General features: G+C 49.0%; 1 protein-coding gene across 4 annotated transcripts in view; it reads right to left on the bottom strand.

The window, feature by feature from the left end:
• RXRG (retinoid X receptor gamma) overlaps window positions 1-16,949 on the bottom strand; it is a 51,185-nt gene that overhangs the window by 13,664 nt on the left and 20,572 nt on the right. Inside the window, exon 1 of one of the 4 annotated variants that reach the window (XM_027792153.2) lies at window positions 13,790-13,904. The exons of 2 other annotated variants lie outside the window; for them this stretch is intronic. In XM_027792153.2, coding sequence (XP_027647954.1) covers window positions 13,790-13,889 — 100 coding nt within the window. In that variant the 5' untranslated portion in view covers window positions 13,890-13,904. Of the gene's footprint in view, window positions 1-8,323; window positions 8,439-13,789; window positions 13,905-16,949 lie in introns of those variants that run through there. One more of the 4 variants, XM_027792156.2, reaches the window with a different exon arrangement.

Below are 16,949 nucleotides of genomic sequence, written 5' to 3' on the forward strand. Positions count from 1 at the left end.
TATCAACCCACTTCAGACTTAATTCTGCAGAGGGAGGGGGAGAAAAGGTCTTTGTCAATTCTTGCTTTGGCTTTTTGGATCAATTCTCCCAGTGGGAAAGCGATGTGCAGCAAGAGGCAGCCAGCTCAATGACAACAGCAGAAGCCTTGGAGGCAGCAAGGCGGTCTGAAGGCAGCGCCAGGGCTTCTGCCTGCTGCTAGAGACAGTCACCCTACGTCCCCCTGCCACCATCACAGACACACAGCCCATTTTCTGTTAGTAGACAGCAAAATCCCTACCTTGTAATGGCTTCCAAGCGCAAAAGCCTTTCACCCCAGAGAGAGCCGCCAGGACAGCCTTTAGCAGGGGGCAGAAGATATGCTGTTTGCCTGGCCCTCGTCTGACCTAAGTGCTCGTCTCACAGAGGCACCTCCGTTGTTTCCTGGGACTTAAAAGGACCATCCTGACTTGTACCATTATTGGCTTCAGAGACAAGCAAATGCATTTTTCATCACCTGCAAGTAGTCTGGTACCACAGCATGCAGCCCTCCCCAGCATCTCTAGCGCAGACTTATAAAGAAATTGGGTTTATGCCTCTTTAAACAATTAGAGAAACATCATTGCCTTTGAGGATTCTTCAGCTCAGAAAATAAGCCCCTGAAGAAGAGACTGGGCAGAAATCTATCACACCAGGACAGCTAAGGAAAAGAACGATTCTTCATCCTCTTCCATTAACACAGAAAAGGGCATGTTTTGAAAGTATCATGCAGAAGATTTAAACTAGTAAGAAAAGACTCCTCAGAGAGTTATTTAACTGTTTGCATTTACACCAGACCTTACAGAAATGCTGTCATATTGAAGTTTCTCCATTAGAAAAGCACCAAGTTTCATAAGAACCCACTGCAAGCAAGGCTTTCAGAGGGGACTGCATGCCAGGACAAGCCCCACAGTGTGCTCGTGTCCATGCCAAGAGGCGACTGTTCAAGGGCTAAGGCCAGGGGAATCTCCTGGCCCCCAGGATAGGATCAAAGGTTGAAGCCAGGAAGCCTGGAGGGCTTGTACCTACCTCTCTTACCCCAGCAATGAGACACCAAAGAGGAAGCACGAATGCATGAAGGAGTGTTTGCTGGTAGGGATGGATGGATAAATGAAAATACCTACTGCCAGAGCCTGATGACACAAGTCAGAGTTAACAGGTTTGTTTCCACAGTGTCTGGCCACACTGTCCTGCCAAGGCTGTGACAAACCCATCAGTGTTAACTTTCCATTTACCAATGAATGATTTCATCCATCTGTTATAAACTGTAATACAAACCCCATTTAGAAAAGGAGAAACAAACAGACCAAGCAAAAAACTCCCCCAAAAAACCCAGTCAAAGCAAAGCACTCCTGCAAGGCTGTCCGAACTCTGACTTCCAGCCCCTCCATACTGAGCTTCTCATTTTCAGGCTGGACTGCTCTGAGAGGGATATAATATGTGACTACTACCAGGTTTTCAGCTTGTACGAGGAACAATTTGCATGACTGGCAAAAGGCGTGCAGTAAAAGCCATGCCAAAGCATCCTCAACACTGGGGTTACTTATTGCTAAGCTAAGTACCCTCAAAGTTGTTTCAGTCCAAAGGAGCCAGGGTGGCTTGAGCAATGAAAGAAGCAGACTGCAAGTCTGATTCATGATTTTTCAATTTGAATTATTTAATTCAAATTCAATATCTTGAATTAATCAAATTATTAAACTAAATGATCTGCAGGAAAATACTGATGGTCTGTGTCCCTCACCTCCCAACAGCAAGAAACCAGTAAGGTCGTGGGCTTGCAGGGATGGCTTGGTTTTCCTCAAGGTATTTCCCCCTCTCATTTGGGGGACAAACAGAAATGTCAACACGCCAGTTGAGCGGGACCAGCGAGGAACTGCTCCGCAGCAGGGAAGCAGCTCTGGGACCGAGCGGTGGACGACTGGGCAGACAGGACTCAGTCCTGCATGCCAGCCACAGCCTCTCTAGCAGCATTTGGCACAGGTGACATTTACACAGGCCAAAGTGAGCCCGGAGTCTGTCCGTCAGGTAATGCAAGGTGACAAGCAGTGCCGGGGTTTCAGCCAGCTGCGCGGGGCCCTGCGGAGCGGAGGGCAGCACTGTGTCGGCAGGCGAGGGCTCTACGGCTTGCACAGCCCCTGCCTTTGAGCACCAAGTGTGGCTCCTAGACCGGCCAGGGCCTCCACATCTGCTGGAAAAAACTGGCTGAGCCCCCGCATCCAGCATCAGGGCTCACTAATGCTTTTAACCACCTGCTCCAGATTCAAGATGAGCTTACTTCTGATCCACAAATGGGGCTGTTTAGGTCTCTCTCCTGTCTCCCTCCTCTACAGGAATGCTTGGACAGGTAGTTTCCCAATGAGAGGTTCAGGGAAGCCTGATACCGTTTATATTTCTCTCCTGGAAGAGAAGAGGAAGAGAGGACAGGAGGGAACTGCCTCGCATGGATTCTCTGATGTCTCCACTGCAAACATGCAGTGTCCAGAGAACCCTGTGCCTCAATCAACCTTCCACAAGCTCTCTTGTACTGAAATGCATATACTCCAGATTTCTTTTTGAAGGAAGCAAAGTTTAAAAAGAAGAAACTTGCTTCTGGGTGCTTTGCTGTTTCAAACTGCCTCTACAAATGTATCACATCACTTACTGCAGAGAGCAGCCATGGGTTGGAAGCGTGCACACAGAAGCAACGTCGGTCCTGTTGCTTTAGCATTCAGAATAAGGATCATATCTAAGGTCAGACTAGACAACTCTGCTGACATGAGAAAAAATAGTGAAGACCACCCTAAAAAGCACTCCGTTCTCTGCATTTTGACAACAGTGCCCTTGAGGACATAAGCAACAGCGTTATGTTTACCCATCAGCCACTGAAGCTGAGCAAGGACGCAAAGCTTTGATATTTCACTTTCACCGGTGTTTCATCTCTACCCTAGCAAAATCCTAGTCCAGGGATGGGAAACTTGCATGAATAGCCTCAAATCAGGAACAGAAGAACACTGCCCACATCACAGCAGATGTGTAATTGTCCAACAATGTGCCTGCAAAGCACAAAAACCCAGGTCCACCACAGCAATGCTAAACAGCCTGGGCTAATGCAGCTAAGCTGGTCCAGGACCAATACTAGCTCAATAAAACCAGCTTGGACACCCCTGCGCTGTGACCACTTCACATGTAAAGCTGGGGCAGACGCAGAAGCAAAGACCACCCGCAAGAGCGGGCAAGTGACCCCAAATGACTTGGCAAAGGCAGTAGGAGGAGAAGCATCCAGGCTGCAGCCAACGAAGCTGTCTTGGTTCTCACCCAAATAACAGCAGTCCCAGAAACACGAGTCTCACCAATTACATTTGAGTGGGAAGTGGAACGAGAATGCACAGAGACCAGTAACATCCAGTCCCTACATACACTATTTAACCCACATGGGTTGCAAGGTCGTTTTGGTTAATGCCCCTTCAGCCCTAACACCTAGCAAAGCCTTGCAAGGGAAGGTACCAGTGTTAAACACCAGGGTCTTTCTGCAACTAAGGCCTAAAGCAATCCCACCTCCAGAGACCTGCAGATGCCTGGCAAGCCTTGAGATGATGACAACCTTCACAGTTTTGTTTTTAGTGTCAGAGAGAATCAAAAGCTGGAACTCTTCAAATAACGACAAACACACTTGTGCTTCTGAGGCCTCAGATATACACAGAAAAGTTTCATTTAATTGGCATGAACAATTAAAGGTGCAAGTTGCCCTGCCTGATACACGACTAGCAAAACTTTGCAGATACTTCACCCTCTGCAGATCAGAGAGCACCGAGAAGTGGGAAGAGACATGCAGAGAAGGGCTGATTCCAGCAGAGGAGCACGGGTGTGCGTGGGAGGTACAGCTTGGCAGGCAGCTCGTCCTTGGGAATGACCTTCAAGGGGAAATACCTGTGAGAAACACTCCTGAAACTGGATGCGATTATGTAGCAGGGAGCCCATGTTAACTAGAAACAAATAGTTTTGCTGCGATGACTGCAGAATTAGTTTTTATTTAATGCATGGGAGCTAAAATGAAAAACTATTCCCTTTCTGGTGATATTTTTAACTGTCCAAGCAGATTTCCACAGGCAGTACAGATTGCCAGGCTAATATCCTACAGAAAGGTTACTGGTTTTGCCTTGCTTTTAAGGTCCAGTAACCTTTGTGTTTCCACCTTCCTGCTCAACTCCGAGTCAATAAATAATGCAGCCTTCCCCTGACAGTTAACATCACGCAAGAGCAAAAAATTTTGGAGCCGTGCTGACACATATGTGAGCAGGGGCTTCCGCAACAGGGCAGGAAAACCTTCCCCCTCAGCTCTCCGGGTGGTGGAAAGAGTCGCTTCTTCCCAGGTAATGCTCCTGTGCCACCCTTGCAAACAGGGGCCACCCAAAACCCGGCCCACAAGAGGCTGCGTGCTGGAAGCACAAGAGACTTTCACCTGCCCTGGTGCAGGCTCAACATCAGATGCTACTTTGAGATCCTGGTCCAATTCAACTGAAAATGGACAGTGGGTCAATAGCTTAATATGTACAAGGACCTTTGGACAAGACACACCTGCAGTATAACAACATACTCTCCTCTTCAGAAAGCCAGGCTTAAGGAGGAGGGAAGGAAGGAGCAGAGTCCACAGAAGCTACGCGGGCTTTGCCATGACTTTGACAAGAACCATGCATTACAGGGTAACTGTGGATGTGGTATATCTTACCAACCAAAAACTCCTTTAGCAACTGCTTGCCAGGTAATTAAAATAAGGACTGCAAGCTAAATTAACTCACCCTAACAAGGTATCACATCCCTCTGGTGACTACAGTAACACACAAGAGTTGACTCAACTTTCTCATCTCTAAAGGAATAAATCTGTTGAATTTGAGGCCTGAAGGGTTTTTCATGATTATCTGAGCAGATTTCCCACCTGGACAGCGAGATCTCCAGCATCCACCAGGAAGAAACGTGCACAAATTCCTACAGTGGTCTTTGAACTCCTGGAGAGGCTACAGGCCCCTATCAGAATGGATCCCACTGGCTGCAGGGTCCATGGCTGCCCCACGTAATTGAAGGCAACTGTCTCCTGCTTTAAAAAATACATAATTTTTGAAAAAATTCTGCATTTCCCTAGCTGCAAGAGCTGCCTAGTCACTGGATTTTCCCACACCTTGGCTAGGTCAAAGAGCTCTCTTCCATCTTCCGATATGCATGTACAGGTACAGACACGGCAAGACATGGGACCCAGGGAACAAGCATTCTGTAGGTCACAAAACCCGGGACCATCACAGGTGAAAAAGGTGCCAGCCAGCCAGGCACAACCTGGGTTTTCCTCTTCCTATCCCCCAAACGACCCAGCCTAACCCCGCTTTGCTTGGGAGAGCTGACAAGCTTGCAGCCGGAGGTGGTGTGGCCACCGGCCAAGTTACATGAGTACTAATAAAAGAGACTTTGTGGAGGAGCCAAGTTAGCTCTTGTCCCCAACCAACGGTGCCAGAGAGTGCTCAGAGAGAAAGGACAGCCAACACAGCATCTTTCCTTGCCCTGGGAGCTGGGCTCTGGATGAAATGCATCCTTCTGGAAGATAAAACCACATTTTGAAGCTCTTTCCCTGCTCCTGCAACCCAGGCTGTGAAGGCAAATCCATCTGCCTTAGTGCACATCTCCTGATTTAGATGTCTACGAGTGACTCATCTGAACACCTTCCCTGCTACTCTCTCATCTGCAACACTTCAGAGCCTGACTGTCCTTTCCTCATCACAAATCATGTGCTTATTATCAATTTGCATATGTACGTTCTCAGACAAATTCGATGGTGTCGTTCTGACATTTAAGATCAAAGTGACACTTATACCAAAAACACATACCTTATTTCTAACTTGAATGCAGATAAAATTAAATTAAAGCATATGTAACAGTTGCTTGAATGCAAAAAAAGAAAGCAAATATAGTTGCGCTTTTTTTTTGCTGTTCTCCTCAAAATGAAGCCTGGAATTTCAGAGCTAAAGGAAATCTGAATACAATAAGATCTTGATATGCCAAACAGCAGCAGCCACATCACCTTAACTCTGCCCTCCAGCAATGCAGTGCAAGAACAGTGAATGCAACAAGCTGACAGCCTAGTGTGGACACTGCCCTTTTCCGCAGTCCTGATGTCCCCCTTCATGGTACCAGCACAGGCAGGAGCAGGACCAGTTACATAGCTATTTTAGAGGAGGGAGGAGTAGCAAAGACCATGAACATATTGTAGGCCTGATGGTGATGCAGATTGCCTGCATGGGCTTTGTGGTGAGGACCCCATGGCTGTGGGAAGCTGCCACACACACCCTCCACCAATGGTGACCATGACCTATCCTGCTTCTTCCCTCTTGAAGCCTGTTCTCCCACACAGCCCATGGGCCCTAAAGCTGTCTAGCCAGAGCAGCAGTTGCCTTCTCAACCAGCCAGAAATCCCTCTGCAGACCCAACAACCCCAGGAAAGGCAGCCCCCACACCACCCACAGCCCCACCAAGCTGCCTCAGGGGCATGGAAGCCCTCCAGCTTTGAGGGGAGTGTAGATGTGAGTGGTAACTCACAGGTCTGTAGGGTCCAGGGAGCAGAGGACAGGCCAGAGCAGCTATTTTAAAGCAGCCCAAACAAAATATAGCCAATGCTTTTGCACCTGTGCCAGCAGTTCACATGCAGAAAACACCTCTGATTTTCCAAAGCAAATCAGAAGCAGGTTAAAACACCAGTTAAATATACTTCTAAGTGAAAGTTGGAATCCCAATATACAGAACTGTTGGTGGGCTGGAGAACCGTCCCTTCACCTTTATTGGCAGAGCAGAAATAACTCTGCTTCTACTACCAATTTTCTCTCCTAGAAATCCCCCAAAAGCTCTGCAGAGTGCTGGGACCCCTGTTTCTACAGAGAGCTGTGCCTGGTTCCTATGAAGATCAGTTTGAATGTCACTTTTCTTTTGCTTCCTTGTAAATTTGTAATACTCAAATGAAACACAAATAACACTTCCATTGTTTCACTCTTCTTGCAGCAACAGAACAAAGTTTGGCTTGCCTTTGCTTATTCCTTAAAAACACCAGTGAGCAATAGATTCTTCCAACGAGTCGTCTCTTTTCAGAAACTGCCTAAAAAGGTATTTTGGAAAGTCAAACGCTTGTGAAACTTGGGGATGACTTGATGCAATACCAATGACTTTTCTGGAGTTGGAGAATTACCAGAGGTGAGCATCTGGTGCCAGAGGGAGGGGGAAAAAATACACACATAGAAGAAACATCCCATATGCAATCCAGTGCCTGCACGAACCTTTTCTCTAGCAGAAAAATAACAGGTTGATGTATACAGCCTGGGGGCCTCCAGAGCGAGTCCTAGAGGCATTTACCCACCCTGAAGGGCTGGGAGCAACTTGAGGAGTTTTCCAGGGATACAGACTTTGTACATCCATAAACAACGATGCACTTTAACTTCCCTGGAGCAGCATCAATATTTTGTCAGCAGCCAATACGCGGGTGCTCCCAGCCCCTGGCAGCCGAGCACTCCAACCTGCACGCGCCCTGCCTCAGCTGGGGACCACCCTACAGATCCTCAACCCATTCCCTTTCTGCATCCCCCACGTTAGGACAAGAGGAATAACTTCAGCTAAAAACGACGTGCAAGCCCCAGTAATTGCAAAGCCCATTTCCCAAGAGCAAGTTCTGGTTTCTGCAGCCACGGCTTGCTCACGGCTGGCATGCAGGGGGTATTGCAGCTCGCAGCCACGCAGACGCAGCCCTTCGCAGACCACTGCCTCACTGTGCAGCCTCATTTGGCTAATCTGACACAGCTTCACATGATTATGGTGGTATCTGTGTCACAAGGGCAGAAGACAGCCACCGGCCGAGGAAAGAGCCCTCTTTAGTTTTTCTTGGGGGCTGTTTTACGTTTTAAAAGTATATTTTTTCCTCCAACTTAATAAAAATGCAATTGGAAAGATATTGACTTGGTTTGACCCTATTCTTTAAATTAATAGATTCAGCGCATCACACGCAAACACATATATGCATCTCTTCAGACGCCATATGCTAAACTCCAGAGCAAAGAGTCATGGTTTGACTCACCTGCATAATTTCAGGCAGCTTGGTTTGGCTGTGCTGAAGTTCACAGCCCAGATAATCACAGAACAGCTTCAATCATAAGCACACAGGCACCGTAGGTTACAGCCCCATACGAGCTAGGTTAAACATGTTTTAAATTTCCCTTTACCACCACCCCCCGTACTCCTACCGTGGAATCAGTTCCTCCACCTAACCCAGAAGGCACAGATTGCAAACGCAAGTAAAATACTTACTGCCAAAGCCCGCAGGAAACTTAATGAAGTGAGGATAATTCCCATACATGTTTAATCTTCAGTTCATCTCTTGCCTTTCTAAACACAACTGCCGCCTCTAACTTCAAAGCTGCCTGGAGTGCAGCACAAGCCGCCGGGGTCGGGACATGGCTCTGCAGGAGCAGGGGCTCTCGGAGGGTGCCGGGGCAGCTGCCTCCTCCAGTGGCCTCATCCTTGCTTCACGCCGGCAGCAGCTGCTCGCCGGGATGAGACATGCTCTTGTTCTCCGCCGCTCAGGGCTGGCTCCCGGGCTCAGCTGTCTCGGCTCCCTGCAAATTCACAGCGGACCGTCCGGGTAGCATAATCGCCCGGATAAGACGCTGATCAATGCATGACTGCTCCAGTATAGATCAGAAATTGGGAGGAGGGGGGGAGGTTAAGTTGTTTAGGGGAGGAGCATCGTGGGGAAGGAGGGGGGTGCTTTGCTTTTCCTCCAGTGAAGACTCAATGCAGTTTATTAGTTGTACTAGCCCCAGCCATGTGGAGGTGTTTTCCAGACATGCAAAGGACCCACCCAGAGGGGCTGGTGCCCTGATGATGGGCTGGCTGATAGACAGGGCAGGAGCACATATGCAACAGTCCCAGCACCTTGGGACTCAGGCTGTTCAGGGCAGGGAGCTCCACGCTCCCATCCCACACCAAGCCTTGCCTCAGCTGCGCTCCTGGCACCAAGTCACAGCCCCCCAGTCACGCCTAAGAAAAGCAGCCAGGACTGAGGAGGACCAGGACCTTTCTGGGGCTAGTGGTGCTACAAGTTCAACTCCCAACCCCATCCAAAGGACTCAAAAAAAGCACCCAAACCACCCCAAAAAGCATCATTAGCCAGTTGCTAAAGCTGTATGGGATGGGACAAGGTGGGGACATGGGACAGAGTCCAGGGGGGCTCAATCCATGCCATGTACAGCCAGTAAAGCATTCACAGCCACAGCAGCAGAATGCAGCAGGCTTCATAGACAGTCCCTTATATACATCCACAACTTTGTTGTCAGGGTGGGTGGGCAATAAATTGAATTACTGCAGGAAACAGGTAGAAATAAGCAGAAACAAGCAGCCAGTTGCCAGATGGGACAAAGCCACATGCAGCCTCCAGCACTGCCTCCTCCAGTGACTGGTACTCTGAAGGGGGAGCAGCCCCAGTACCCTGCCCAGCCAAGCCCCCAACCCAGCCACTGCAGTTTTGAGGGGAGGCAGTAGCACAGCCCACCGTTTCTGGTTTCTGATCTGGGTGACCTCGGATGAAGTCACCTCGAAGGAATGGAGGAGGGAGGAATTTTGCCCGAGGTTGTAAGGCACACAGAGACCAAGGTCTGCACTGCCTTAAGCGTGTGTGGGAGAAGGAGGTAGGTTACAGCCCTGCCTTTGGCCAACCACATGGTAAAGAAAGGGGGTATGGGGCGAGTAAGGGGCTCTGTCTTCCCAGGGAGTCCACAAACCACCTTCACACACAAGATGGGGAGCATGCAGCAGCCAGACAAAAGAGGGAAAAACAGCAGATTAGGATGTTTGGCATCCTTCAAGGGCCTGCTGGCTCTTGGCCCCCTCCAGGTCACCCAAGGGCCCATGCTGCCCTTTGGCACTAAGCATGCTGCAAGGGGAAGGCATGCAATATGCCAGCACAGAGCTGCTCACAGCATCCAGCCACAGCTCGGGTGGATGCTGACGGAGGTGCTGTCAGCCCCGAGGTATTGTGTGTGCAGGAGAAGGAAAGGTTACCCTTGTTAGCTCTGTTTCTTCCTTCGCTCTCAGACATTGCCATACCCTTTTCTCTCTAGACAGAGTTTAAGCAAGGGAAGGGGTGTTTTTCCCTCCCTCATGTTAATAAACTTTAAAATTATTTTTAAAAGATGATTTTGGCTTACTCCCATTTCTGCTCTGCATCTATGCACAGGGACCTGGTAATGCACAATATCACGAGGACACCATGACACAGACCCACAGCTTTTTATGGGTAGCAGGTACATTCAACTCCAGAACTTGAAGTTTACCTGGGAATACGAACTTAACATTTGGGAGTGCATCTCCACACTGCAGACTGAATGGATAACCAGATTGCTGTCAGGAGCAAGGAGGTCTGCAGGCAACAGTATCAGCATTCTGCATAGCCCATTAGCTGTAGTCCAGGTATATATGCACTGGTTTTTCTCACAGTTCGAAAAAAAGAATTAAAAAAAAAATAATCAGTATTCAGAGTAGGTTCTACTGAGGCAAAAGAACAAGTAACTGCAGTCTTGCAGGGAGAACATGAACAGAAGAGATCGCTCTTGTATTTTCTGTCTGGCCAGTTTTCACATCTCATTTGTTTTATTGTACAAACATTAATGGCACTGCAGAACTGTTTCAGAGGAGGAGAGGCAGCTGAGTGGCATGCTTACATGCCCTGCTCACAGGCTACAAGTTTTGACCTCTGAGGAAGGGAGACCAGAGGGTTTGATAACAAATGCAAAAGTATAACAGAGCTGTTATAATACTATGGACTAGCTATAGACCATGTGGTGCTATGTCCTGTCCCTCTCCCTGTTGACTGAGCTGGTGTCCTCCCCTGCCACCACTCCAACAAGGACGTTCCCAGCTCACATCCTCAGCAAGGGCCAGTCCTCCAAGTGTTCACAACTCCATCCAGGCACAGCTCCTGTTTCAGTGGGTGCTGCCCCACACTCACCAGGCCATGCTCTCACACACCCATGAGTCCCTTCAAAACAGTCTCCACCCTGCACCAAACCCAAGAGGCATTAGGTCACAGGCAACTACAGGGATTTCTAACGTGTAGGCAAAGTTTGCTATTTCAGGATAACGCTGGCTTTGCCTCTGGTGCTGCCCTCTAACAGCCACACTAGGGATCCTTGCTAGGGGCAGGAGGGAAGAGCCAGGCATGGGGCAGGGATGCTCCAGGGCCCTGCAGGCAGAGACCCAGAGCACTGCAAGGTGGCTTCTTAGAATCTTTGCATAGAAAATTGGATTTCTCAGCAGGGTAAGTTTTCTTCCTCTGTGACAAGGCTGAAAGAAACATTTTTCAATCAAGAACTCCAACAAACTGCTTCCACAAGAAGTGATTTTCACAACATCTTCAATAGGATCCAAGACTTCCACAGAAGAGAGGGACTCTGTGCAGCCCCACACGCAGCCTACCAGAGGGATGTTTATCTGATCTGGTGTCAGGGGAAAGCTTTGGCATGATGGGAAACATCCAGAGACCTTTCCCATCATCTGTCCATCACCCTGCAGAGATACACCGGGGTCACCTACCCCAGTCCCCAGGTGCCCACCAGAACTCAGAACTGAGCCACTGTTTCAAGACAAATTCACTCTCGCACAACAGTTTTGCTTCCACCTGCTTCAGCTGCACCTTGCTACCAACCCAGCCTGACTTGTCCCTTGTCCTCAGGCTGGACAAGGGGGCTGTGCCCTCGCTGAGAAGCCATGGGGCAGGGTGGGAGCAGCCCCGGCTGTGTGGCTAGTTCAGCCCCAGCAGCACTGGGACAGGGAGGTGTGAGCAACAAAGCAGCTTTGTGTTTTAAGCGCCAACCGTGCTGAGATTTAGTAGTACCATTAAATCTTACCAACCACACGGGATCTCAGCCGCTTTAATTCCATGCTAATGAAGTTTTAGTGGGGAATTATTTTTATTGATCTGCCCAGAGCAAAGAGCCTGATTTTAGTCCAGCACTGCCAGCACCCCCTTCTCCATCCCTCTTTCTTCCAGCTGAGAAGAAAGGGGAGAGGAAAGAAAACAAAACAGCTCTGAGCTCCTTAAAAAGGTTGGCAGTCCCAAGCAGTAAGTGGATTACTTTATTGATTTTTAGCAGATCTGGGTTAGTGAGCGCTTAGTGCTGCAGAACACATGTACACACTGAGCGACTAAGGAAACCCTTCCAGGCCCTTTCCTCAGGCAAAGCAAGCACCAGGCAATTCATTAAGGGGACCACCATGGGTTTTGTGGCATGGAGAGGCTCCAGGCCCTGCACCCAGATCAGTCTGTGATGGACTCCAGGAACCAGCTCAGTCTCTCGAGGAGTATTGCAGGACCTTAGAGGCAGCCCTTCGGTTTCTACTAGAAATAGCACATCACCACTTCAAAAAACTGAATGCTTTTTATTCCTGTCTGTGTCTCCCCCCACCTTGTTATGTAAAAGCAGAAGACATTATTAATGACTGGCACTGTTATTTTAGGAAGGAAAGCCATCTCCACGCCACAACCTGATGGGACTCAGTGCTGCGCACTGCCATCCAGCAGCTGCACCTTGGGGAGTTTCGGTCAGAGCAGGACTCTTGTCAAAGCAGTGCTGATTCAAGCCAGCTGAGATGTTAACCTGGTGCTGACATCCCTGACTCGCTCACCTCCCAATTAGCTTTCCAAAGCCATTGTACTGCAGCTGATATTTCAGCAGTGTATTGGAATAGCATCTGGAAGACCTCTCAGCACCACTCCATCAACCGAGCCTTTTGGGATGCTGGTCTCTGGAGCCAGACCCTAAACTCATGAAGGCCTAAAGTGGAATAATCACATCACACCCTGACCTAGAACCAGGAAAGCTAGAGATTAAGTATCATACATTTTCCTTGCACTATTGAATTGAACCAGAAAAACCCCAAACATAATTGAGAAGCCCATCGGTCCCCCATCCCATCTCTGTTTAAAGGCAGGGGCATTCTACAGTAACATAATGTGGCAACAGTATACGCAAATAAAAAGGCTGCAGCCCTCATAAACCTACAGCTGCACATGCATCTTCTTCCTGACACACTGCTTTGGAGCTGCAGAGTCCCAGAGAAAACCCACTGCCCACAGAGTGCTGGCAGTAGAGTGGGGGCTCCCTTCACATCGCTAGTGAGGTGCAATAGGGGCTACCAGGCCGAGTGCCCCAGGAGCCAAAATGCCCATTCCCTCCCTGCTGCCTCTGAGGGAGGACACACGGACACCAGGTGACATGCTCAGGGCCAAACAAGAAGTCAGTGGCAGAACAGAGACTTGAAATTGGGTTTCTCCAGCCTAACCGATGGACTGGCCCAACCTCATCTATCTGCTGCACTGGCTGGCGTTGGCCCGGGACAGGCAAGAGTTACCAAAAGCAAAATGCCCCCTGTGATTCCCTGGATAAAGAGAGGAAGGGAGCTACTGCATCAGCCCTTCCCCAGCCAGCCCTGTCCTTTCTCACGGTTGTCTCTTGTCAAGCAATAACCACAGACACCGAGCTAATGAAATTAGCCTCAGAGCCTCACCGGGCTAATGCAATTACCAGCAGCAGCATATTCAAACAGCACCACAAACACACCGGCAGTAACACAGCCCACCCTCTCCTTCTACCCAGGCCTTCCCCATCTTTCCCTGAGCCCCATAGCTGCCACCTGCTGTGGGTCCCCTCCCCAGGGTCTGCAGGGCATGGGCCACCATCCCCAGCACCAGGCTGCTCCAGGGAGGGCTCTGCCTACCTTGCAGAAAGCACAGTCCCATGCAGCCAAGAGCAGCCTCTGAGGGCAGATAATTCCCAGTCTGTTTAAACCTTGGGAGACCTTCAATTACCAGCACCATAATGAGGCCCTTGACACTAATCGGCGGTGTCACCGAATCCTCTTACGCCTGCCTAAGCGCCTCCAGCAGCTTTGCTGGTTGCAGGGCCCAGCTGCCCACTCCTCCAGGGAATTACCTCCCCAGGCAGACGCCAGTGGTGGCACAAGTACATTTTGACACAGATGCAGGTGAGACGCTCCCAGGCGCTACTGCCAGATGACACAATGACAGAGATACCTGAGCAAGGCCTCCGTACAGCCCAGAGGGCACCTGGGACCAAGCCCACACTGGAGACACATTGATGTGGACAAACATTGCAAAATTACAAGAGGAGCTATTTTAACGCTAATGCTCCATATTAGAGATGCAGAGGGCAGGTTTACATCCATCTGTCTCTGACTGTGAAGTGTCATCTATACATCAAGCCAAGGTCATTCTCTGGGATGCTCCAAGAAACTTTTCAGCCTCTAACCGCGGATGGCAGGTGACCCCGTCTCGCTCCGCTCCTCTGCACTGGCACTCATTCACAGGGCAACAGGCAGCTCCCTCCACACATCCGTTCTGACTCACGCTTTCTGCTCCAACAATGCACTTTTTAATATCATGCGAGGAGCAAAAACAACAGGTCCACTATAATGCCGAGATATCCTGAGGCAGAAAATCCATTTGGAGCCCAGCTAGAGAGAGTCAAGTCAATTAGACACTTTCTGGGGCGTCAAGCTGCCAACAATCCCGGCCTTTGTAACAGCGAAGAATCACTGCCTATGTGCTTCCCAGCGACTCCCCCTTGCCAGAGCAGAAAGGTCAGCAGTGGTAGCGTCATGGAAAAGCATGCAGCAAAGTATTCCTGGGAAGGTGGGTCCAAAAAAATAGCCATTTGGACCCTCTGGAAAATATTTCTTTGTCAAAAGCATCCATTGCTTCGGGTTGGGTTTGCAAGGGAATAAGTAAGCGTGTAATACAGATTTGTGCTAACATCACATAGAGGTTTGGGCATGTATTGAGAAGCAATGGTTTGGTCAGAGTGCTAGCTCAGGGTTTGGGAGCTGGCGAGTCCCTGCCTGCTTTCAGACAGGTCACTCCACCTTTTTAGCTTTGCTAGAATAAAGATTGTAGACAAAAAAGGAGCCACAATACTGCGACTGGGAGAGTCACACTTCCTCGCACTTCAAGGTAAGCACCTGACTTCTCTTGTCCATGGTGCAAGGCAGCAAACTGGGCTATAAAACCAGGATTCCAGGTTAGATGAGCACCAAATGAAGCCAGGATTTCTATAGGCAAGTGCTAAAGTCACTCAGTTCCAAAGGCATGTCTCTGACCAAAAGGCCATCATGTCCAGAGGAGATTTTGGTGGAAAATGAACACTCAGCTCTTAAAGTCCACCATGGTGTGTCATTTGGTGCTCTGCAAGAGACTTTCAAATGACAGGTAAAAAAAAAAAAAAAAAGTAAGTTCACTTGATACCTCCTTGATATCACCCTGCAAGCAAACTTCCCAATCAGTGTCACAGGACCTAGCGGTGGTCATTTAAATGCAAGCCACCCTTTAACCCTGCTGTCTATATAATGGGATTTCTGTAAAATGCCTGAAAACAGCTAGTTTGCCTTCCTTCAAAGAAAACTACACCCTGAAGACCAAGATTTCCTCATCTTATGAAAAAAGTTCTCCAAGAAACCTTAGAAGATACAGCCTATGCAACTGCTTGCAATTTTGCTGTTTTCCCACAACAACCATTTCTCAGAGGAAATATTTCAACAGAAAATGGATCCTTGACCAGGTTAACCCTGCATTGTCACTTGTAGGGACAGGAACTCAAAAAACCACCCCACAACAAACCCTCAGTCACAAAAACCTAAGGATTTCAGGGCTTCTCTGACTCCTCAGAAACAAACTACCAAAGTGAAACTCAGCACACACACACACACACACACACACACACCCCACCCCCAGCCTATCTCTGCAGAACTCCTGGAAAACTTTCAAAAAGCCTTTCCTTCCTGGATCCTGTTCCATTCTTCATTCTCTTTTGCTGGGAAATCTGGATTTCTGTGAGCAAGACTACGTTACCCTCTTTGGCAAGGGCCTGAGCTGGGTGGCACAGAGCTGACAAGGGACAACCCAGCCACACAAGGTATCTGCTGGACCCTGCATGTGTTGATGGCCACCAGAGCTCAGCACAGAGTGGGGAACATGTTACAGCACTGTCCTGCACAAGGCCACAAAGGGCTCCCACCTACACCACGCATGGCAGGTGCCTGCTGTGCAGCTGGGGGCTTTGCTTGCTATTTCACTCTGTGCATCCCCATGTTCATGCTTTTACATTTCCTCCTGCTTCAGCAAGTGCAAAACTCCAGAGACAACCTGTCAATCTCCATCACATCCAGCTGCTTCAGATGGTCTATTTATACCAGTCAGGCAAACATGGATATCTTGGAGTTCAAGGTAACATGGGTTATTTCTGCTCTGAGTTGCTCCTGTCTTAGGGGAGGAAGGCTTGGAAGTACCCAAAAGGAACAGCTTCACACACAATACCTTCACGACAGAAGGCACAGTAGCCATCACCAGTCACAGCCCAGTCCCCAAGGTCCCAGTCACAGCAGCCACACACACACACCCAAAGCCCAGAAAATGTATATCCATCATAAGACACATCATCCCAGGCTCCTCTGTATCATGCCATGGGAGAGGGGACATCAGCACATACCTTTGGATTAGAATGAAAACCTTTGGTTAGAAAATCCATGCTCTCTCCGAGCCAGCAAGGCCACAGCTTCAAGCTTGCTCACACGGAGTTTCTCCACTGAGCACTTCCTCGATCAGGTGCAAGCATGTGACTGCACATTGTCACATTAATGCCATAGCAAGGGCTCTGGCTTTCACTGAATCACTCCTTTCTCTCCTGTGCTTTTAAGTCTGCTCTCTAGCATCCAGCATATCTGATCCAGGATAAAGCCTGCCTTATCAAGTTGGCCCATTACTATCATTTAAAAAAGATCTGAAGAAGGTGGCATTTATACCAGATTCACACTTTGTGTCACATGATCCAGATCAAAAGTTCTGTGTACCAGGGCCCAAAAGCCA

Source organism: Falco peregrinus, chromosome 10 (genome assembly GCF_023634155.1).
Source record: "Falco peregrinus isolate bFalPer1 chromosome 10, bFalPer1.pri, whole genome shotgun sequence".
Taxonomy (NCBI): domain Eukaryota; kingdom Metazoa; phylum Chordata; class Aves; order Falconiformes; family Falconidae; genus Falco; species Falco peregrinus.